A 23368-nucleotide genomic window follows, 5' to 3' on the forward strand; every position below is an offset into this window, starting at 1 on the left:
GCATGAGTGATCTGCTGTCTACATCAGTTTCATTGGCTTTTTAACCCACCAAGACAAAAAGCCAAAACGTAGGATCAGAATTCCGGAAATTTGCTATTGTTTATGGACAAGTATCACAGACCACTAAGTACTAGAGGCCTGATCCTCCTTTGGCCTGCACAATATATAGCCATTTATATTAGGGTCAAGTAGGAGTAAAATGCTGTCATTCTGATCTGGTAGCATTTTCCATTCAGTTTTCACTTATTTTTGTACCACTGCAAAGAATCAGGCTCCAGGTCTATGTAGTCCATGTCCCATTCATCTACCATGAATATCTAATACACTTCTCCTTTCTGGGCTACACTCTCCTTAGCTTCTCTTGGAATTAAAAGGAGTTTCCCTTCTGGGTTGTGATTCCAAACTATTTTCTGTTTGTCCAACTAGCCAGGACTGAAACATTTCTCCTTAATGATGCACTATGATATTGTGTTTTTGAGAGACTAACCAAAACTGAATTCATAGACTCATAGAATCATAGAAGATCAGGGTTGGAATAGACCTCAGGAGGTCATCTAGTCCAACCCCCTGCTCAAAGAAGGACCAACACCAACTAAATCATCCCAGCCAAGACTTTGTCAAGTCAGGCCTTAAAAACCTCTAAGGATAGAGATTCTACCACTTCCCTAGGTAACACATTCCAATACTTCACCACCCTCCAAGTGAAATAGTGTTTCCTAATATCCAACCTAGACCTCCCCCACTGCAACTTGAGACCATTGCTCCTTGTTCTGTCATCTGTCACCACTGACACCAGCCAAGTTCCATCCTCTTTGGAACCCCTCTTCGGGTAGTTGAAGGCTGCTATAAAATCCCCCCTCACCTTTCTCTTCTGAAGACTAAATAAGCCCAGTTCCCTCAGCCTCTCCTCATAAGTCATGTGCCCCAGCCCCCTAATCATTTTTGTTGCCCTCCACTAAACTCTCTCCAATTTGTCCACATCCTTTCGGTAGTGGGCCCCCTAAAACTGGACACAATATTCCAGATGTGGCCTCACCAGTACCGAATAAAGGGGAATAATCACTTCCCTCAATCTGCTGGCAATGCTCCTACTAAAGCAGCCCAATATGCCGTTAGCTTTCTTGGCAACAAGGGCACACTGTTGACTCATACCCAGCTTCTCATCCACTGTAATCCCCAGGTCCTTTTCTGCAGAACTGCCGCTTAGCCAGTCGGTCCACCACCTGTAGCAGTGCATGGGATTCTTCCGTCCTAAGTACAGAACTTTGCACTTGTCCTTGTTGAAGCTCATCAGATTTCTTTTGGTCCAATCCTCCAATTTGTCTAGGTCACTCTTGACCCTATCCTTACCCTCCAGAGTATCTACCTCTCCCACCAGCTTAGTGTCATCCAATCCACGCCATCATCCAGATCATTAAATGAAGGTGTTGAACAAAATTGGCCCCAGGACCAAGCCCTGGGGCACTCCACCTGATACTGGCTGCCAACTAGACATCGAGCCATTGATCACTACCCATTGAGCCCAGCAGTCTAGCCAGTTTTCTATCCACCTTATAGTCCATTCATCCAATCCATACTTCTTTAATTTGCTGGCAAGAATACTGTGGGATTTTATCAAAAGTCAAGGAATAATGCATCCACTGCTTTCTCCTCATCCACAGAGCCAGTTATCTCATCATAGAAGGCAATTAGGTTAGTTAGGCATGACTTACCCTTGGTGAATCCATGCTGACTGTTCCTGATCACTTTCCTCTCCTCTAAGTGCTTCAAAATGGATTTCTTGAGGACCTGCTCCATGATTTTTCCAGGGACTGAGGTGAGGCTGACCAGTCTGTAGTTCCCTGGATTCTCCTTCTTCCCTTTTTTAAAGATGGGCACTATATTTGCCTTTTTCCAATTGTCCAGGACCTGCCCCGATCACCACACGTTTTCAAAGATAATGGTCAATGGCTCTGCAATCACATCTGTCAACTCCCTTAGCACCCTCAGATACATTAGATCCAGACCCTTGGACTTGTGCATGTCCAGCTTTTCTAAATAGTCCTCAATCTGTTCTTTCACCACTGAGGGCTGCTCACCTCCTCCCCATAATTCCTTAAATATATACTGCAGTCAAAGGTATTTGTAGCTCTTCTTTCACAATCGTTAAAAGGGAAAAAAGCCACCTTGTGTAGAGAATGAAAGGAGGATGGAAAGGAGTACTACAGAAAACTGGCTGAAAGATGTTGGCTAGTTTGCAGGGATGTTTTTTGCTGTCCTCAGGTGGTTTCTGTATCTGCTTTCCATGCTCATATCTATTCATCCATTTGTTCCTCTTATCTCTTTATCATTGGGTTAGATACCTTGCATTAAGATTTCTTTTAAATAGTACAGTAAATATGATAAACAGAACCACAGCAAAGTTTGACAAAAACTGGTTGCTTTATGGAGGTGGTCCATGGAATATTGTTCCAAAAGGCTTTCAGGCTCTGAGACCGCATACTGCCAAATAAAGAATGTGAAAGTCAGGTGAGTATGTGGGTGTGTGAGAATTTCAGAAGTTATTTGCAGGATCTTCACCATTTCAAGATGACAGACTACCAGCTACTTGCATTGTCACAGAAAAGACCTAGGGAGAGTGTCTTTTAGATACCAATGACTGCTCATGTATTTGAGATTTAAAATTTTTGGAAAAGGAGTTAAGTTGCTGCATAACTCCAATCTCATCTTTTCAGTTTACATGATTCACTTTGCAAAAAAAAAAATTCGAGCAGCCAGATAACCATTACCCAACTCCAATACAGGTTTCACTCTCATAAAACATAATAAAATGAGATATGAAAATTACAGGGGGAACAAAAAGAAAAAAGTGTGAATTTTAATTTCATTTACATCTCATGAAGGAAGAAAGCCAGGGTGTGTAGCAATGAGAACTGGAAGTGCAGCTGGATTATGGCATGTTCAGGACTGTGAAGAAAAGGCAAAATTTCTCTGCAAACAACCAGCTGGAGCAATGACCTTTCATCCTCCTGTTCCAGAAAAAAATTCTTACTCCAAATGCCCCATGGGTTGGGATTCAGACAATAACATCAGTTCATGCTTCAAAGTAAGTATTAAATTTCCAAACTAATAATGAACTGGATACATGCAGATAGATGCAAAGAAAGTCTAAACTGCAGAGATTCCCAGGCTATGGTACAAACATAACAAGCTAGTGTATAGACTATTTATGGGTCTTGTTTCAACTATCAATTATCAGCAAAACAGCAGACTATCTGAAGATGGCATTCTGTAATCCAATTTAAATATCTTTATTTTTATATGAAAGAAAAGGAGTACTTGTGGCATCTTAGAGACTAACAAATTTATTTGAGCATAAGCTTTCGTGAGCTACAGCTCACTTCATCGGATGCATTGGATGTAGCTCCCGAAAGCTTATGCTCAAAAAATTTGTTAGTCTCTAAGGTGCCACAAGTACTCCTTTTCTTTTTTGCGAATACAGACTAACGTGGCTGCTACTCTGAAACCTACTCTTATATGATTAGCTATTTGATTTCTCAGATTGTCTTAAATCCGCATACAGGAAAATAGCTAAGATGTCTTTTTTTAATGCATATAGCATAATATACAGTGTTTAATTGTAAAATATATCATTAGCCTTTTGTGAGAGAAGGAAACCAAAAGAAATCATGGCTTGAAGCTCGAGATTTTTGTAGAGAGATAGGAGGAGATCTGGCTGCCATCAATAGTAAAGAAGAAGAACAAGTGATACAACATTCGATAGTGTAAGTATAGGCATCATAATTGGTCTTTCAATATAACGATATTGCCGTATACCATGTTGTTTAACAAAACTAAAAATGCTCTTGAATCCTTCCTAAAATAGTCAGTTGAAAATCTATGAATATGTTTAGTTAGATTTATTAGAAAAAGGGTTGAGTCAATACACAAACTTCACAAGTTAAACAGAATTGTTATGTACTAATTTCTAAGTGTGGTTGGGGAGCTTCTAAAATTGGTTCAGATGGTACAAAAAACTTAAGAACAATGGAAAAAATGAATGGCCAATGTTTCCATTTAGGACTCATTTCTAACTACATTTCCTAGAAATCTAGGACAGGAAGGGACCTCGAGGTCATCCATTTTCCCACACTGAGGCCAGACCAAATATATCTAAAGGCCTAAATCAGAGGTTCTGAACCTTTCCAGACTACTATACTCCTCTCAGGAGCCTGATTTGTCTTGCATAACCCCAAGTTTCACCTCACTTAAAAAACTGCTTGGTTACAAAATCAGACATAAAAATACAAAAGTATCACAGCACACTAGTACTGAAAAAATTCTTACTTTCTTATTTTTATGATAATAATAATAAAATAATAATAATTATAAAATAAATAAACTGGAATATAAATATTTTACTTACATTTCATTATATAATATATAAAGCAGTATAAACAAGTCATTGTCTGTAGGAAATTTTAGTTTGAACTGACATTCCCAGTGCTTTTTATGTAGCCTGTTGTAAAACTAGGCAAATATCTAGATGAGTCGATGTATCCCCTGGAATACCTCTGGGTATCCCCAGACGCATGTGTACCCCTGATTGAGAACCACTGGCCAAGACTAATCTATCAGGTGTTTGTTTAACCTGTTCTTAAAAACCTTCAGTGACGGGGATTCCACAACTGCCTTGGTGACCTATCCCAGTATTTAACAATCCTTATACTTAGAATGTTTTTCCTAATATCAACCTAAATGTCCATTGCTGCAGATTAAGCCAATTACTTCTTTTCCTAACTTTAGTGGACATGGAGAATAATTGATTCCCATCCTCCTTATAACAGCCCTTAATATATTTGAAGACTGTTACTAGGTTCTCCCTCAGTCTCCTTTTCTCAAGGCTAAGCATACCCATTTTTAAACCTTTCCTCACACTCAGGTTTTCAAAATCTTTTATAATTTTTTGTTGGTCTCCTCTGGACCCTCTCCAATTTGTCCACTTTTCTTAAAGTATAACACCCAAAACTGGACACAGTACTACAGCTGATGCCTCACTAGTGCAGACTACAAAGGGACAATTACCCACCATGTCGTACAGACGATATTCATGTTAATGTACCCAGTAATGATATTAGCATTTTTAGCAACTATATCACATTGTTGGCACATATTCAATGTGTGATCCACTATAGCCCCCAGATCTTCTGCAGTACTACTGCTTAGCCAGTTATTCCTCACTTGTATTTGTACTTTGATTTTTCCTTCCTAAGTGTACTTGTCTTTGCACTTGTCTTTATTGAATTTCATCTTGTTCATTTTAGACCAGTTCTCCAATTTGTCAATGTCATTTTGAACTCTAACCCTGCAACCCTTCCCTACTTGCTGTGATATGCAAATTTTATAAGCAGACTCTTCACTCCATTATCCAAGTCATTAATGAAAATATTGAATAGTAGTGGACCCCTCTACACACATCCTCCCAGTCTGACAGTAAACCATTGATAACTACTCTGTGACTATGGTTTTTCAACAAGTTGTGCACCCATCTTTTAGCTGTTTCAGATAGATCTTATTTCCCTATTTTGCTTATAAGAATGTCCTGTGACAAAAGCCTGACTAAAATCAAGATATATCTCATCAACTGCTTCCCCTCTACCCACTAGGCCAGTAATCCAATCAAAGAATATTTGCTAAACCATTTTCAAACAAAGAAGTAGTTCATAATCTATGTGGACTTCTTTTTCCCCTAAAAGATGGCAACTATGAAACATTAAAAAATAAAAACCTGCTAACAATTTTTTTATCAGCATTTGTCACACAACAGAATATTTTGTGTTGCTTCGACGATTATGAAAATTAATGGGGGTTAGATGCCTAACTGCACTTTCTGCTTTTGAAAATCTCTATCAAAGTTAGTTGATGGTAATTTAGTACTTTAGACGTCTCTTATACAGAGGTGTGTGTCAAGACTTCACTACCATGTACCAGAATATTTATCTGCAGATCCTTATACAATTTAACTTATTAGGTTTAAAGTTCTGAGTATGCCTCTAAGCCTCCAACAGATACGAGAGATTTGTATAGAGAGCCTTCAAATTTGCTGAACTGCTGTAAGTACTAACATTGATTGTGTATAATGATGACCTATATCCTGTTATATTTATGTGTTGTTCTATTTCTATCACACATTTTAGGGACAAAGGACTGTCATTTCGGCCTTTCTGGATTGGTTTATTTTGCCTGGATCCTGATGAGGGCTTTTTTTGGAGTGATGGCTCTCCAGTGAGTGATTTAGTTTTTAGCCGTATAGCTGTCTTTCTAACTTCATCATCCTTGGAGCGACTGGGTGCAGTTCAGTAAGGGATATGGACTGAAGATGACTATAATCTTCCAGTAGGCCATCATCTCACTGAAATGATTGGACAGCAATCCCCTCAGAGTGTTCTGGAATCCAGTAGGGCCCATTAGTCTTTGAGATTATACCATCAAAACAAGTGGTAGTAGGGGCTATTGAAGGACCCTGACTACTTGGAGACAATTATATTACTGTGACAAAGATATAATACAGTCTCTCCAAAATGTTTTTAGTTACTGCATGCAGATATATAATGCAGTTCCCTTTCCCCACTTAATTTTTAGAAAATTTTTTAAATTTTTTTTAATTTTTGATATCTCTTCTTACAAAAGCTGAATATGTTGCTTTCATAACACGTCCATGTGCTGTTGGCACAAAAAGCAAGAGCCTGGCGTGAAATTAAACCAATTGTGTTTCTACTATAGATGATGTACAAAAACTGGTATACTGAACCTAGTAATGAGCATGGAATTGAACATTGTGGAACAGTCAATGAAGAGTTTTCCATGGACTGGATTAACACACACTGTGAACATTTTAATGATTGGATTTGTCAAATAGAGAAAGGTAGGTTACTTTCTATTTTAAATTAGAATATTAGACAAAAAAAAACAATGACCAGTTAGCTGGACTAATTAGATTAAATTGGTGTGACCCTGAGAATCATTTCCATAAGGGGACATGCAGCGAGACTGAGACACAATGGTATCTCACAGCTATAATGAGATGGAGTTAATTCAGACCTTAAAACAATGTCATTTAAAGTCACTCATTGACCAAAAACACACACAAAAGGAGACAGAAAAGAACAGAAAACACAGCAAATGCAGCTTCTGTCTCTGGTGCTGAGTCTTACCTGCAGTCTCACTGCTGTAGCTGCACAGACACAGCACCAGCTGTTATCAGCCACTATGTGACCTGGTAAACATCTATCAGCATCAGGTTGTTTAGGGTGTTGCTTTCACTGCCTCATTAGTCACAGGCTCACAAGAGTGTTGCAAAGAGATTGTCTTGGTTGCTTAAACTCATCTCTTATTAAACAAAAGGCAAAAAAGAGAGACAGAGAAAAGAGATGTTTCAGAGTAGCAGCCGTGTTAGTCTGTATTCACAAAAAGAAAAGGAGTACTTGTGGCACCTTAGAGACTAACAAATTTATTTGAGCATAAGCTTTCGTGAGCTACAGCTCACTTCATCGGATGCATTTGGTGGAAAATACAGTGGGGAGATTTATATACACACACAGAGAACATGAAACCATAGGTTTTATCATACACACTATAAGGAGAGTGATCACTTAAGATGAGCCATCAACAGCAGCAAGGGGGGGAAAGGAGGAAAACCTTTCATGGTGACAAGCAAGGTAGGCTATTTCCAGCAGTTAACAAGAACATCTGAGGAACAGTGGGGGGTGGGGTGGGGGGAGAAATAACATGGGGAAATAGTTTTACTTTGTGTAATGACTCATCCATTCCCAGTCTCTATTCAAGCCTAAATTAATTGTATCCAGTTTGCAAATTAATTCCAATTCAGCAGTCTCTCATTGGAGTCTGTTTTTGAAGATTTTTTGTTGAAGGATAGCCACCCTCAGGTCTGTAGTTGAGTGACCGGAGAGATTGAAGTGTTCTCCGACTGGTTTTTGAATGTTATGATTCTTGACTTCTGATTTGTGTCCATTTATTCTTTATGTAGAGACTGTCCAGTTTGACCAATGTACATGGCAGAGGGGCATTGCTGGCACATGATGGCATATATCACATTGGTAGATGCACAGGTGAATTAGCCTCTGATAGTGTGGCTGATGTGATTAGGCCCTATGATGGTGTCCCCTGAATAGAGACGTGGACAGAGTTAGCAACGGGCTTTGTTGCAAGGATAGGTTCCTGGGTTAGTGGTTCTGTTGTGTGGTGTGTGGTTGCTGGTGAGTATTTGCTTCAGGTTGCGGGGCTGCCTGTACGCAAGGACTGGCCTGTCTCCCAAGATCTGTGAGAGTGATCGGTCGTCCTTCAGGATAGGTTGTAGATCCTTGATGATGCGTTGGAGAGGTTTTAGTTGGGGGCTGAAGGTGATGGCTAGTGGCGTTCTGTTGTTTTCTTTGTTGGGCCTGTCCTGTAGTAGGTGACTTCTGGTTACTCTTCTGGCTCTGTCAATCTGTTTCTTCACTTCAGCAGGTGGGCATTGTAGTTGTAAGAATGCATGATAGAGATCTTGTTGGTGTTTGTCTCTGTCTGAGGGGTTGGAGCAAATGCGGTTATATCGTAGAGCTTGGCTGTAGACAATGACAGAGCCAGAAGAGTACCCAGAAGTAGTAGTGCATCTACCAATGTGATATATGCCATCATGTGCCAGCAATGCCCCTCTGCCATGTACATTGGTCAAACTGGACAGTCTCTACGTAAAAGAATAAATGGACACAAATCAGACGTCAAGAATTATAACATTCAGAAACCAGTCGGAGAACACTTCAATCTCTCCGGTCACTCGACTACAGACCTGAGGGTGGCTATCCTTCAACAAAAAATCTTCAGAAACAGACTCCAATGAGAGACTGCTGAATTGGAATTAATCTGCAAACTGGATACAATTAACTTAGGCTTGAATAGAGACTGGGAATGGATGAGTCAATACACAAAGTAAAACTATTTCCCCATGTTATTTCTCCCACCCCCCACCGTTCCTCAGATGTTCTTGTTAACTGCTGGAAATAGACTACCTTGCTTGTCACCATGAAAGGTTTTCCTCCTTTCCCCCCCTTGCTGCTGTTGATGGCTCATCTTAAGTGATCACTCTCCTTACAGTGTGTATGATAAAACCCATTGTTTCATGTTCTCTGTGTGTGTATATAAATCTCCCCACTGTATTTTCCACCAAATGCATCCGATGAAGTGAGCTGTAGCTCACGAAAGCTTATGCTCGAATAAATTTGTTAGTCTCTAAGGTGCCACAAGTACTCCTTTTCTTTTTAGAGAAAAGAGAAGAAATAAGGAAGGAAAAGGACACATGAGATAGGGTCTCGCATTCCAGGTTTAGCCAGCAGGGGTGGAGGTGGCAAAGTCATCTGGGTCCCTCTCTCTGGCCCTTTCTGTTCAGCACATCTCTCAGGATCAGGACAATGAAGTTCCAATGGTGGCACAGTGGATCCTGGTGTCCCAAGAGATGGTAGGGGTGGCAGCCATGCTGGTAAAGCTCAGTCCTTTAAGTCCACTCTTCTAATTATTTTGACCCTCCCTCTGAAGTCCCTTTTAAGGACCCCAAAAGGGAATGATGGGCAGAATAGCCCACCACCTCATCATTTTGTCCACCAATGAAGCCGAATTTCCAACACACCAGTTTTGGTCCATTCATTTCCAGTTCCAGCCTCCTCTGTTTACCAGTCGCAATCTCAACATGGTCCTTGGGTTGTAGCAGTAGGCCTGTTTTTTGTACTAATTCAGTCTTCCTGGCTTTAACTTTTGATGACTTTCATAATCAACTTTACGTAACAGACTGAGTTGGGCTTTTGTTACTTTGGAGAACTCTGAGTACAGACCTCTGCACAACATCCCTCCCCTCCCCTCAGCTTTTAAGGAGGCAGCAAGCTGTCCTGTCCTGTCCTTCCCCTCTTTACATCTTTGGAAGGACAATCAAAGTAGGTCTTTGTCTAACAAATCAACCGGTAAGAATGTTCAGTAGACAAGCTTCCCCCCCTTTATCCAGCTGCAGAACTCAAAATCGCTGCAGGGCTGAGAGATGCTAGGCCACCAGCAGTTTTACCTCAGTTCTGGATCATCTTGAAGCCCTATAGTTAAAGGGCTAGCAGCAGTGGAAGAAGCAGCAGAGTTCCATTTCTATTACTGCTAAAGTGGTAGGAACTGGGGAGTCAATCTGAACATACCAATGATTTGGAGCATACCATGTACTGCATTGTATTTTTCCTCTACTCTTCCCAAAGGCATATGTTAGTTTCAACCCATAAAACACATTTTATTACACAAATATCAAAGTAATATATAGTGTAAGTCATATGATGGATTGCTAAAATCCAGTACATTGGAGGGATTCATGTTTTCTTTACACTTAAAAACTTGGAGGCTCAAAATAATATTTTGCTAAATGAAAAAATTCCTTTAATATCATGAGCATATGTCAAAAATATAGAAAACTAATTTTTCCTTTCCTTTACAGGAACACCACTTTAACCAGAACAAACAAGCTCTTCTGCCAGTAAGCTCCTGTCTATTTCATCTTTCCTGGAGAATAGTACAGTATAACAAGAAAAGCCTAGCTTAATGCACACTAGGTACAGAACATGGAGTTTCATTATTTATCTTGCAGAGTATGAAGTCACTGAAGATGGATGGATTATATATGGGGACAAGCAGTATTTTTTCAGCACAGAAAGTGTCCCCTTGGAAAAAGCTAGGGAGTTCTGCAAGAAGGATCTTGCAGATCTTGTTGTGATTGAGAGCAACAGTGAAAGAAAGTTTCTATGGAAATATGTAAGCAAACACTTTATTACTTAATTCAGCATAGTCAGCATACATCACATATGCTTATGAAATACAGGAGAAAGTGCATTTTTACATCATTTCTTCACTACAGTGTATAATAGATTTGAAAATTAATTGAAAAAGGACATATATAAGGCAGCTTCTTAACAGAAAATTAAATGTTCAAAATAATAGCTGGCAGATCCTGCTGCTGCTCCACTTATTAGGCTCAAAAGTCAATTATACCTGGTCTTAGTCAATTATACTCCTCAGAATCCAGTGGATGTTTTGCTTGAGTCAGGTGTTGCACAATCAGGCCCTTGAAACTTTCAAAACATTGCAAGTGTGGGAACTAACAGAGTTGCTAATATCATAAAGTCACCATTGCAAAAAAATCACTGCATTAGGCTGGTGCTTTTGGTGTGTGAGAGAGAATATGAACAAGCAGAGAAGGGAGATTTTGAAGCACAGTTAATTAATGGCAGGTTTCAGAGTAGCAGCCGTGTTAGTCTGTATTCGCAAAAAGAAGAGTACTTGTGGCACCTTAGAGACTAACAAATTTATTAGAGCATAAGCTTTCGTGAGCTACAGCTCACTTCATCGGATGCATCCGATGAAGTGAGCTGTAGCTCACGAAAGCTTATGCTCTAATAAATTTGTTAGTCTCTAAGGTGCCACATGTACTCCTTTTCTTTTTAGTTAATTAATGGATTGATCTAAAAGAAAACATGTAGCTGCTTTTTTTACCCTGAACAACCTAAATAATTTAAACTAGATTCTTCCTGAAATTAAGGAAGGAATACTTACCCTTCCATGCAGCCTCACCAGAGCAATAATCTTTCAGGGAGGCATTGTGCAGCACTGCACACAGTGCCCCACAAAGAATTCTCTTAAAATCAGGAGTGTGCTTGCCAGGCTGGTCTGGATACATTTCTAACTGCTTTGATTATAGCAATATGGCATCCAGAACTAGCTGGAAAGCATTCAAGCTAATGAGGCAAAAGTCTGTATTCTTGCAGATGTGATCCATATTTCTACTGAGTCGCAAGTCATTGTCAGCTGTACAGACAGTCCACAAGATTATTCTGATCCAAATAATTTGAAAAGAATCTGCTTTTCATATCAAATAGTTTTTGTTATATGTATGGAAGAATTTAATTAAAATCACATCCTTGTGTTTAGATTTTAAGAAATGGCAAAAAGGAGTCATATCTCATTGGTTTAATTCTGAGTGTCGATCAACAGTTTATGTAAGTAAACAAGCAATATCTAGTTTTATTCCATGGAGTAGTTAACATCTTGTATTTAGTGCATTGATTTTAAAGGGACTTGTTAGGGTGCACAATCATCACCAGCATCCCACCTTGTATCCTGGTGAGCTGTTGTAGTGGTTTTCACCTCCAGCAACCCTGTAGGCCTCTGGGTAATTCAGCTTTCCGGCTGAGAAGCAGCTAAGTCAAATCCTATTTGGGTAACAAAAGCTCAAACCTAATGTCCCAAAGTCTCTCAACAATCAGCCCTTCCTCGGGGCTCTGTTTTCAATCTCCTTTCTCAGCTACTTGAGAGTCTTCTTTCCCAGCTCCTGTACTGGACACTGGCCCCTCCAGCTGCCTTCCTGAGGTATCTGTTCTCCTGCAGACTCTGTCTCAAGCCCCTTCATGGGAGTCACTCTGCTCCATGTGTTTCCTCCCTTCAGACTGAACTTTCTCCCTTTGATGATGCCCCCATGTCCATTAACTTATCACCGGATACCATTTGGTCACACCCCTCTGTCTGAACGCCACTAATTAATTACAGCATAGGTGCAACAGAGGTAACTGATTGGCTATAAACTCCTTTCCAGCTAAAATGAAGTTTCATCCCATCACCTGACTCTTAAAAGGGAATTATAAAAATGGTTTTAGGTAGTTATATGTGTGTTGAAAGGTAAACTCAGTGAATTTAATTATGTTTTAAATGACCTGCATCATAATGAAGGATTTTTTAATTGGGAATGTAAGTGCTATGAATACAGAAATAATCACCATGCAAAATAAAATGTATACTGTATTCTTGATCTTATGTGTAGGGCTTTAGTTACCTTTAATCCTAATGGAAGTTGAGCCTATCATCACATATACAAAGTAGTGAATATACTTGTACACTTGTGATATTTCTATCAAATGATTTCTGTAATAAAACAAATGGATTTGCATTGTTTCTTTTGTAAAAACAAAGGAATTTAACCAGTAATTTCTAGCCTATTTGGTTTTTTAGCTGGATGGATGGAAGCCCCGTGCACTACATAGCTTGGGCAAAAAATGAGCCAAACTATGCAAATGCTGAAGAAAATTGTGTGGTCTTATATAAAAACTTTGGTGAGCTACACACTTGACTTTTGTGTGTGTATATGTGTTTGTGTGGCTATATCATTTCCCCATATGTTTGTTAACTGGCCTCCCCTCTTTTTATATGTAGAAAAGATAACTTTGGAAAAAAATGTACCCATAATAAATGATTCTCACTCTTGGGGGTTATATCCCACTCAGGCAAATGCAGTGCTGGGCAAAAGTGTAAGCTAAAAAGTTATGAGTGGAACCAGGTGTGCAGGGGAATCCAGCCCACTTTAAAAAGTTTATTGCTCTGCAGACAAATAGGGCAAAATCCAGGTCCCACTGAAGTTGATGGGAGTTTTGCCATTGACTTCACTAGAGCTAGGATTTCACCCCCAGTTGGTAACCAGAGTAAGGCTGGCCAAAGAATGGGGAACATAGTTAAGTGCCTAATACACATGTTGAGGTTTGTGTTTGATCCTGTATTTCCTCAAAGTAAACCACACACTGTCTCTTTTCGAGTTTGAGCTCTTGAGAATAAGGAAATGGGTGCCTAAAAGCTTGAAACTTTTTGGCTCAGAATACAGGATGATAGTATATTAATTGTTTAACTGTACGTCTCCCCCACATAATCTCTGTTCCCACTTACACTGGAGTCCAGATACCTAAACTGTGCACCACCCAAGGATTAGCAGGCTCAAAGCCTTTGTGCAAGCATTGCAGGTGGGATGTAGTTAATAAACTTTCCAAGTACAGGAACAAGTGACAGTTGACTTGACGCAAAGTCTGTGGCATTCCCAGGGGGAATAAAAACATGGGGAGGTGATACATTTTCACCAGAAATGTCAAACTCATCCAATGGCTTATTTTCTATATTTAAATTGTTTTCAGGTTTGTGGAATGATATCAACTGTGGTATTCCAAATGCCTTTATCTGTGAAAGGCATGGTAGTACTGTAAACTCAACATTTGCTGTGACAGCACCTTCTCCTCCAGGAGGATGTCCTGAAAGTTGGCTTTTGTTTAGAAATAAGGTATGGTAGCAAACATCTCCAATACATTGCATTTATCATAAGAATAAGGGAAATTTAGATCTGAATTTGAACAATATATATTATAGTTAATACAATTCAATTAGCTTCCATTTTCTTTTTCTGATAAAGTAAATATTTGATTTTCCCCCGCAGTGTTACAAAATTTTTGGCTCCAGAGATGAAGATAGAGTTATGTGGGTTTCTGCACGTAGAACTTGTGTAAAGTTTGGAGGAAACCTGGCTAGCATACCTAATGAACAAGTGCAAGGTACAGTACATAGACCCTTTAGGGATTAGATGATACAACAATCAATTCTTGCAAAGGAAAGCGTGCCAAAAAAAGGGACTGTGTATTATATTATCTCTTCCTGTTATTGTTCAGGTGAAAGAATTAATGAACCTTCCTTCTAAGAAATATATATTTTGATAACACATAAAAGTCCTTTATCTTACCAGCCAGGCAGATGGAGGTGGCAAACACCAGGTATATTGGGTGGTGGTGGTAGCTGTGGTGCTAAAAGTTTGTTCTCTGTGCTTACCTCATATTCCCATGCCACACCAAATGGGATGTGGTTTAGTCTAGTGGTGTACTGGTAAAGAAAGAAAGAAAGAAAGAAAGAAAGAAAGAAAGATGGTGGGTAAACTAACCGAAACTAATTTAAGCTATGTCTACACTACCACTTACGTTGGTATATCCTATGTCACTCAGGGGTGTGAATAAGCCACCCTCCCCGAGCAACATAAGTCACACCAACCTAAGCACTGGTATTAACAGTGCTATGTCAGTGGGAGAGCTTCTTCCACCAACATACCTGCCGCTGCTTGTTGGGGGTAGATTAATTGAGTCAACAGGAGCTCTTTCCTGTTGGCTTAAAGCGGCTACACTAGAGAGTTTACAGCAGCTCAGCTGCATCAGTGTAGCCTCTAGTGTAGCCACAGCCTGAGAGAGACAAGGTGGGTGGGGTAATATCTTTTATTTCTCCAACTTCTCTTGCTGAAAGAGATAAGCTTTTGAACTTCACAGAGCTCTTCTTGTGATCCAGTAAAAGATATTAACTCTACATATTGTTATTCTGGAAGGTGTTAATGTCTGCCATCAAGTGGATGTTTGATCTATATAGACAAATACAGACCTGTTTAAAGTGGATGGGTACAATAAGAATCCTTCTTTCAGACTCAATGAAAGGAACAAATAAGCCTCCTTAATATAGCGATAGCTGGAAACAATAAGAGTCTACTGGCCAAGGCACTGGACAACATGGCAAATCCTGGGAGTGGTTGCAAACACAGTGGCTAGAGGATTGACTGAGCTGTGTGCATGGGCACCTGGTTATATGGGTCTGTGAAAAAGAAAGATGGCAGCTTGATAACCTGGACAGCCCAGGTTACTGAAATACTATCTTTCCTTCTTGAGATGGCCTAGAAGCAGAAGAGGTGGAGGAGACGAGGATGCCATCTCCTCATGCTGCTTCCTCCACATCTTCTGTTTCTGGGCCTGCTCCAGAAGCGGAGAAGTTGGCTTAGTAATCAGGTTGTCTAGCCACCATCTTTCCTTCTGGAGCAAGGAGCCAGGTCTGGGGGCTCCCCTGGAATTCACGCAGATTACTGAGCCACCATCTTTCTTTCCAGAGTGAGGAGCCAGCTCTGGGGGTTCCCCCAGGGTCCACCCAGGTTAGCAACCTGCCATGTCACATTCCGGAGAAGGGAGCCAGGCCCGGTGGATCCCCCTGGGGCCCACCCAGTTTAATATGATGCCATTTCTCTTTCTGGAGCTGCATCCTGAGAATATTTTCAAATTTTTCTCCTAGCTGGGGGGGCTCCACCCCCAAGCTCCAAAGTATAGAGGACTTTGCCCCTTATATCTCCACTCGGGACTTCACCCTCAGATGCCAGGACCCCACCAAAAATTTCACAGACCTGGCACCTATGTATGTGTGTCTGTGTGGGGTGGGGAGGGGGGATGTAGAAAGCTAGCAAACGGCGAGAGAAGCAGTCATGAGCGCAACCCTGGGAAGGAGCAGAGAGCCAGAGATACTTGGACACAGGACTCTGGCAAGATAAGATTGGAAGTCCTGAGCATGGAAATTACCTGTTGCTGTTGGTTTCTACTCTCAGGGAAACAGAACTTTGTGTACCTTCTTCATAAATAGACAGGATTACACCAAAGAAACCCCTGACTTGTGTCCTCAATTTCTCCTCCTAATGGGAAAAAATCCTGAATTTTAGCTAACTGCTTGGGCCAATGGGCAACAATATTAATCACAGCTGTTTCAATACAAGGCCAACTTCATGCACCATTCACCTGCCCCTACTGCCATTCATGCTCATCCTTAAATGTAGTGTGTTACAGTACTATTCACTATGGGGTGTCTCCGGGTGCCTTGCCATGCTAGGGAACTTTTAGTGCACCGTAGCAGCATACATAGAGCAAGTTAGTGCACAGCAAGCTGCCACACTGCAGAAACACATTCTGGCTTGCTGTGCACTAACTCACCATGTAGACACTGAATTCAGATACATGGATGTTAAATTCGAACTCATGAGTGGACAACAATATGAGCAGGCAGGACCTGGTAGATTTTCAGTGACCTTAGATATGGTGCCCTGCTTTGCCCTTACTCATGTTTCTCCACAGATCCAGGCCTTTTGTCCTCTGAGCCTTTTCCCAGCCAAGAGCCTGGATACATGGTTGTGGCCCAATTCTGCTCTGCCAGATACTAATCTAAAGATGTAAAATATTGCATTTACAAGATTATTTAAAATTAAATAATTAAGCAGGTTTTGAATGTTTTTTGTAACTGTGCCCTAATTCTGGACATGCTGGCATCTTCCTTGATTAAAGGAAGGCATGTGCCAGGTTTCCTTCCCTTCCTTCCTCATGCATCTTCCTTTGTCATAAACATTTATTTGGCTTTATTCCAGCTTTCCTCACTTACCACTTAAAAGATGCCAAAACTGATGCCTGGATTGGATTGAATGATATAAATTCTGAGCTCCACTTTGTTTGGGCAGATGGAAGTGGTGTCTACTACACTAACTGGATTGCAGGTTCACCTGTAGTTGGAGAAATCATCCTATATGATTCTCTGCAGCCAGAGACTGGCAACAATCTGTATCAGGTAAACATTAATTAGAGATTTCCAATAAAAACTCAATGCATCTGAAGAAGCTGGTTTTTTATCCACGAAAGCTTATGCCCAAATAAATCGGTTAGTTTTTAAGGTGCTACTGGACTCCTTGTTGTTTGAATAAACTCATTGGAGAAGGCAATCCGACTTTAAATAACTTGCTCAATTTATTTCTTATGTAGGCCTCTTTGTTTTCGTAGTGTTCATGTCTGTTGCATTGGGGAATAGAGTCGCAATATTGCAAGGTTCAGGTCTTCTGTTGATGTAAGAGGAGAGTTTAAATGGTGGCTTTCATCACTCCCCTATTTCTCAAGTAAGAACAAAGTGAATTTTGCAAGGATGTTCTAATATGTTGTAGGAGAGATGGGCTGACTTCAGTCACAATGATACAAGAGGAAACTATTAGCAATTTGTTTTGGAGAATATTTTTGAATGTATTACTGACAAAAAAAGAGATACCATCTGTTTTGAAAGAGCTTGTGGGTAATAAAAAGAGAAAATATATCTATGGAGCTGGGAAGAGACCACATGTATTTGACTTTTATTTTACTTCCAATCTTTTTAAAGAATAGTTAGTCTGAAAATATTTCAAAGTCAATAGACATTTCTGAAGTAGCACTGGAAGAAATTAGAAACTGGCAACCAGGTTCATTGTTTTATTGTGAGTTAACACAGGGAAAATCCTCATGCATCCCTGCCAACATTTGAAATAAAAAATTAGTATATTTTAATTAACACAATTTTGCATACACTTGCACAAATATACATTGATTTGCATTGACATATTGCCTATTTAGCCCTCTTTCATCCATTCCATGCATTCAAAACTTACATTTTCACACCACTCTATTCCCAGCCTTTCCACCTACCCACAGACACATTCTCCAGACCCAACTCACTCCACGCCTCTCCCAATTTCTTCTACATTTACCCATCCATTTATTCTTTGCATGCACAGACATCCGGTACCTGCCCCTGATTGTTAGCTGCTATGGAATCTTTCCCTTGCTTAGTAAAACAGTACAAATGATCAAAAATAAAAGGAGAGTGTAAAATGAAGGAATATGTCGCTCTTATTATTTTTGTTTGCTACCAAATTATTCACCTTCTGATCCTCCCTCTCACTCGCATCCCCTCACCACATACACACACTTTACACATTTTTGAAATTGGGTATAAATTATCTATTATGCCATCTTTAACCTGTGGGGGTTTTATTTAAAATATCTGAGTTTTTACCAGTCTGATCAGTTGACTTGTCCTTCCCTCTTTGTGAACATTATTACCTAAAGACCTAACTAAATAAGAGATAGAATGGTCCTGATTGTGGCTAATTAAATGAGCAGCATGATCTCATGGATATGTAGAACTACCCCATTCAGAACATTGTTTTGAAAGAACAGTGACATCACAACAACTGTGGGCTTGTCTACACATACAGAACAGCACTAAAGTAGTGCTTTAGTGAAGATGCTACTACACTGAGGGGAGAACTTTTCCTGTCAGCAGTTAATCCACCTCAGCAAGAGGTGGTAACTGTGTCAATGGGAGAAGCTCTCCTTTTGACATAGTGCTCTCTACACCAGAGGTTAGGTCGGTATAACTGTCACGCTGGGGCAGAGGTAATGCATGGTGGGGACATGAGCGGTTACATGCTTGTCCCCATCTCCCATGATATGCTGCTTGGGTTGTACTGAGAATGCATCCGATGAAGTGAGCTGTAGCTCATGAAAGCTTATGCTCAAATAAATTTGTTAGTCTCTAAGGTGCCACAAGTACTCCTTTTCTTTGAGCATGCTCAGTGACACTGCTGAAGCCAGCTGCCCTCTCTCTGCTCCCCCACTATAAGCCATCATGGTCATCTCTGCTCAGGGTGTGGACTTTTCACATCCCTGACCGACACAGTTACACCAATGTAAATTGTAGTGTAGATGTGGCCTAAGACTCACATCCAAGAAGACAATGATGACTCCGACCATCCTTTTTCCTTCTATCTCTCTACATCTTCCTTTCACACTCCACCAGTACTTTCCTTCACAGTAAGAACGACTAAAAGTTTATTTTAAACATTTCCTTGCCATCTTGTCAATCCCTAAATTTAACTCTGAAATGTAATTGGTAACAAGCAAAGCTGATTGTGTGACAGAATGTTTCTAGTCCTATTTTAGTACATTTGCTTTTTGTATTTAATTCTCTTCTCAACAATAGTAGTATCTCTCCAGTATCTCCACAATAATAAAAATGTGAAATTGATAAGCAGGCAGAGGCTAGAGCGGAAGAAGTAGCTGCACTGAAACAGCCCCTAGGAATAGCAGCTGCATGTAAAAGAATTCCACATGGGAGAAGGTGTTGCTGGATGTAAATAACACACCAAATACCAGCAGAATTCAAATGTGCAAGAATACAAGGACTGAAACTGCCAGGGCTATAGCTCCAGAAGGAGGAAAAGGCTTTCTTCTTTGTTGCTGACTTTTTTTAGTAATTCATATATGCCTTTTTCCCCTAGCTGGATTGTGTTGTTGTGAAAACAGGTCCTGTTGATAAGATAGGGCAATGGAAGGATGAACCGTGTTATGAAGCCAGAGAATTTATATGCCAGATGGACAGTGGTGAGCTCTGTTTCATTAGTTTTGCAAACTAAAAACACATTAAAAACTCATTTTGCAATTGTTTGTGGATTAACTGTGGTTTGTATGCACAGTAGATCAACCCTTTTCTTAAGTGAAATGAATTTCTCTGCCTCAACGATGCTAGTGCACTCCATAAAAATAAATATATAGGGTCACATGTTCCCCTCTTTCCCATGGCACAGAAGGGAGCATTCAGAGTAACATTTTGCAAAATCTGTCCAGATGTCTCTTTGTCCGTAAGCCATGAGTACATGGCATGTTCCCTGAAGCAGACATTCTACCACTGGAATGGAACCAAGGGACAGAAGTACTGCTGTCCCTAATTTCTCCAAACATTTGGTACCAGGAGGGTATATGAATGTGGCTTCAATAGTCTCAGATTTTTGAAGGGTTTTGACTTTAACATTTAGAGTGCTTTGTGTTTGCATCCCTAAGAAAGTGGATCCGCATAGGCAATATATACTTTAAGAACTACCATTATTAGTAAGTAAGCTTTAAGTTTTTGTAAATAATAATTATAAAAAAGCTAAATGATAATGAAAGCAACTAAGTAGCTAGTAAGATTTCCCAGAATTGGAGTGCTACTTTTCCCTTTTTGTTTTACCACGTGGGGATGTTAATGCTAATGCTAAGGGTGTAATTCAGTGGCACTTGTTTGATCTAGGCATGGTCTGGGCAAGTGTTATGTAAAGTTCCATAGCAACTCGAGTATACCTCATGGTGGGTCTATAACAGTCTACTAGTCCTGATCTTCTCTTGAGCAGTGAAATCTAATTGTATCTAATTTAGTTGTGGATCTGTATTAGGAATAAATGACTTCTAGGGATTAGGGAAATGGTACTAAACTCATTCTCAGTTTTGGCCTACCCAGCTATGAATTCAGAATTGTAGATGTAAACCACTACTGCATTACTCCACTTTGCTTACCATGTTACCCTCCCCAACCTCAAAATGTAGAGTTTTCAGTCAGAAGTGTTCACTGATGTTTTGAAAATATCAATTTCTCATGAATGTTCAGTGAGGAAGTTTTTTCATTAATAATGAATGCCACACTACTTTTTGAAGACTGCAGATGCTTGTTGTTCACTGGCACAAGATAAACCTATGCACCCAAAGTTTATCTTTGCATGTTTTGTTTTGTTTTTTGCTACAGACCCTAAACTGTCTCATTCCCCAACAACAATTCCAGCCTCTGACTTTACCCGTTGTGGTGATAGTGGCTATTTAGTCATCCGTTCCAAAATGAAATGGGAAGAGGCACGAAAAAACTGCCAGGAGAAATCCTCAGAACTTGCCAGTATTTTGGATCCCTATAGCCAGTCATTTCTGTGGCTCCAGGTGTTAGAATATGGGGAGCCTGTATGGATTGCTCTTAACAGTAATGTGGTAAGAACAACAAATATGTTGCTGTTTCTCCAGGTAATATTTGAACTCTTCTTTCCTTTTTAAATGGTAGGAGCATCTATTATCACAAGACTGTTTTAGCTGCACCCTTTATGGTCTCACACTGAGCACCTGAAACTTCTATGAAATCCTGTCAGAATGCAAGGATGAGACCAGCAAGACATGAAGATGAGGGAGGCTACAGAAAACGTGAAGGAGACAAGCAACAGGCAGTTATGGGTACAAGGTGTGGTGGAAAGACATAAAGCCATAGAAATGGGAAAAGGGGGAAACATAGAGGAGAGCAGAGCAGCGAAGCAGTGGGTGAGGGCAGCCCTTGAAAGACTTGGTATGTAAAGAAGCAGACTGTGTGGAAAAGGAAGAGCCACAGAAGTGGAGGTAGGGGCTGAAGACCAGCAGCAGGTAGAAGAGGTCATTTTTCTTTATACCACTTCTTAAACTTAGTGAAGAGTAGTTTTCTTCTACAGAGTTTCCTTCTCTGTTGTGTGTTTGTTTATCCCAGTGGGTAGCTCTGCATGTCACCACATCTAAGCTTCCCTAATAGCTACTTAAAAAAATTTCCAATGTAGAATCTTTTGGATTGTTTCTTAAATATACAATTTACAACTTCTCAGCTTCCTAAAGAATTTCAGCTATAAGGGCTGCAACCTACTTTGTTTGTTTTCTTTTATAACCTACTTTATTATTCTAGCTTATTTGTTCAGCACGCTTCCCCCCCTTGTACAGTTCCATAGTAATGTAGGTCCTATATAAATAATAAATTTACAATGTGATATTACTCATCTTATTATTCCTTTGCTGCTGACAAGAGGTGCTCACTAGTACACTTCAAATTTTAAATTATATATAGATGCTATACTACTTTAATACTATATAATGCTATAATTATGCTGAAAGCCACCCTTGAATTGATTTTGCTTCCAGACCAATGGCAATTACAAATGGATGGATAAATGGAGAATGTGGTATTCTAAGTGGGCCAGTGACGAGCCAAAGCAGACACTAGCTTGTGTCTATCTAGACCTTGATGGAACCTGGAAAACAGCATCTTGTGATCAAAAATTCTTCTCTGTCTGTAAACAGTCCGATGGTAAACAATAAAATTTAACAATTTGCATTGTGGAGCCTGGAAATTCATTTAAATTCACTGATGAGTTGTATTATAAGCATTCGGAAAAGATACTTGTCTTCCTCTCTTGAAAGAACCCAATCCTAAACCATAATACAAGATTTAAAGGCTATCACATTCTAAAAACTCAAAATTTTTCCCAGAAGCCAATCAGTTTACTCACTATTAAGGTCACTTTTCAGTTCCTTTGGACTGGAGCAATCATCATGCTCTACATGTAGGTTATTTCAGCATCTGTCTAGGGTAATGGAGCTCAGAAGAATACTCTACATGACCTCGAACTGCAAGCGAATGCAAACATTTCTTTAAAATAAACAAAACTGTTTCATTGATTAAATGTTTTATTATATGAGTTCCTGGATATAAACAAAACCATATTGCTCTGCAATGAGGGACAATATTAATAGTTATGTTTAGTTTAGAATTGGCTTAAATTTTTACAAAAAATATGTTTCAGTGAGAAATGGGTTTTGTCAAATAGTTCCCTCCTCCTTTTTTTTTTTTTTTTTTTTTTTTACAACTAAATGTTTTTTCAAAAAAAATTGAACTAAAATTTTGGGGAGAAAAGGAATTTTTGGCATATTTGAAATTTTTCATTGTAAAATTGTGTGGAAATTCCCATCTTCTCTCAGCTTTTTACTGTTTCCCCCCACTGAATAGGTGAGAGGAAAAGTTAAAAAGGTGAGAGAGAAAGTAACACTTTTACTTTAAAGTCTTATTATGAAAAATTTTCATTTTTAACAGTAACACTTTCTTTGCAGTTTTTAATTTTCATTTTAAGTGAGAGAAGATCATTTTTTCCCAGTGGAAAAAAAATATAAAATGAGTTTTCCCCACTTTTTTTAAAAATCCCCATACCCTCTCCCCCCCACCAAAAAAAATAATGCCCCAAATCAAAAATCCTTGAAGATCAAAGAAAACAAAACAA

General features: G+C 39.6%; 1 protein-coding gene across 1 annotated transcript in view; it reads left to right on the forward strand.

The window, feature by feature from the left end:
• LOC119850686 (macrophage mannose receptor 1-like) overlaps positions 1-23368 on the forward strand; it is a 54024-nt gene that overhangs the window by 23567 nt on the left and 7089 nt on the right. The window contains 10 exon segments of the mRNA XM_043507134.1: positions 2883-3085; positions 3637-3764; positions 6177-6264; positions 6763-6904; positions 14007-14149; positions 14303-14417; positions 17072-17268; positions 19784-19886; positions 21061-21293; positions 22236-22401. Of these exon segments, the coding sequence (XP_043363069.1) occupies positions 2883-3085; positions 3637-3764; positions 6177-6264; positions 6763-6904; positions 14007-14149; positions 14303-14417; positions 17072-17268; positions 19784-19886; positions 21061-21293; positions 22236-22401 (1518 nt within the window).

The sequence above is a fragment of the Dermochelys coriacea genome, chromosome 2, assembly GCF_009764565.3.
Source record: "Dermochelys coriacea isolate rDerCor1 chromosome 2, rDerCor1.pri.v4, whole genome shotgun sequence".
Lineage (NCBI taxonomy): Eukaryota > Metazoa > Chordata > Testudines > Dermochelyidae > Dermochelys > Dermochelys coriacea.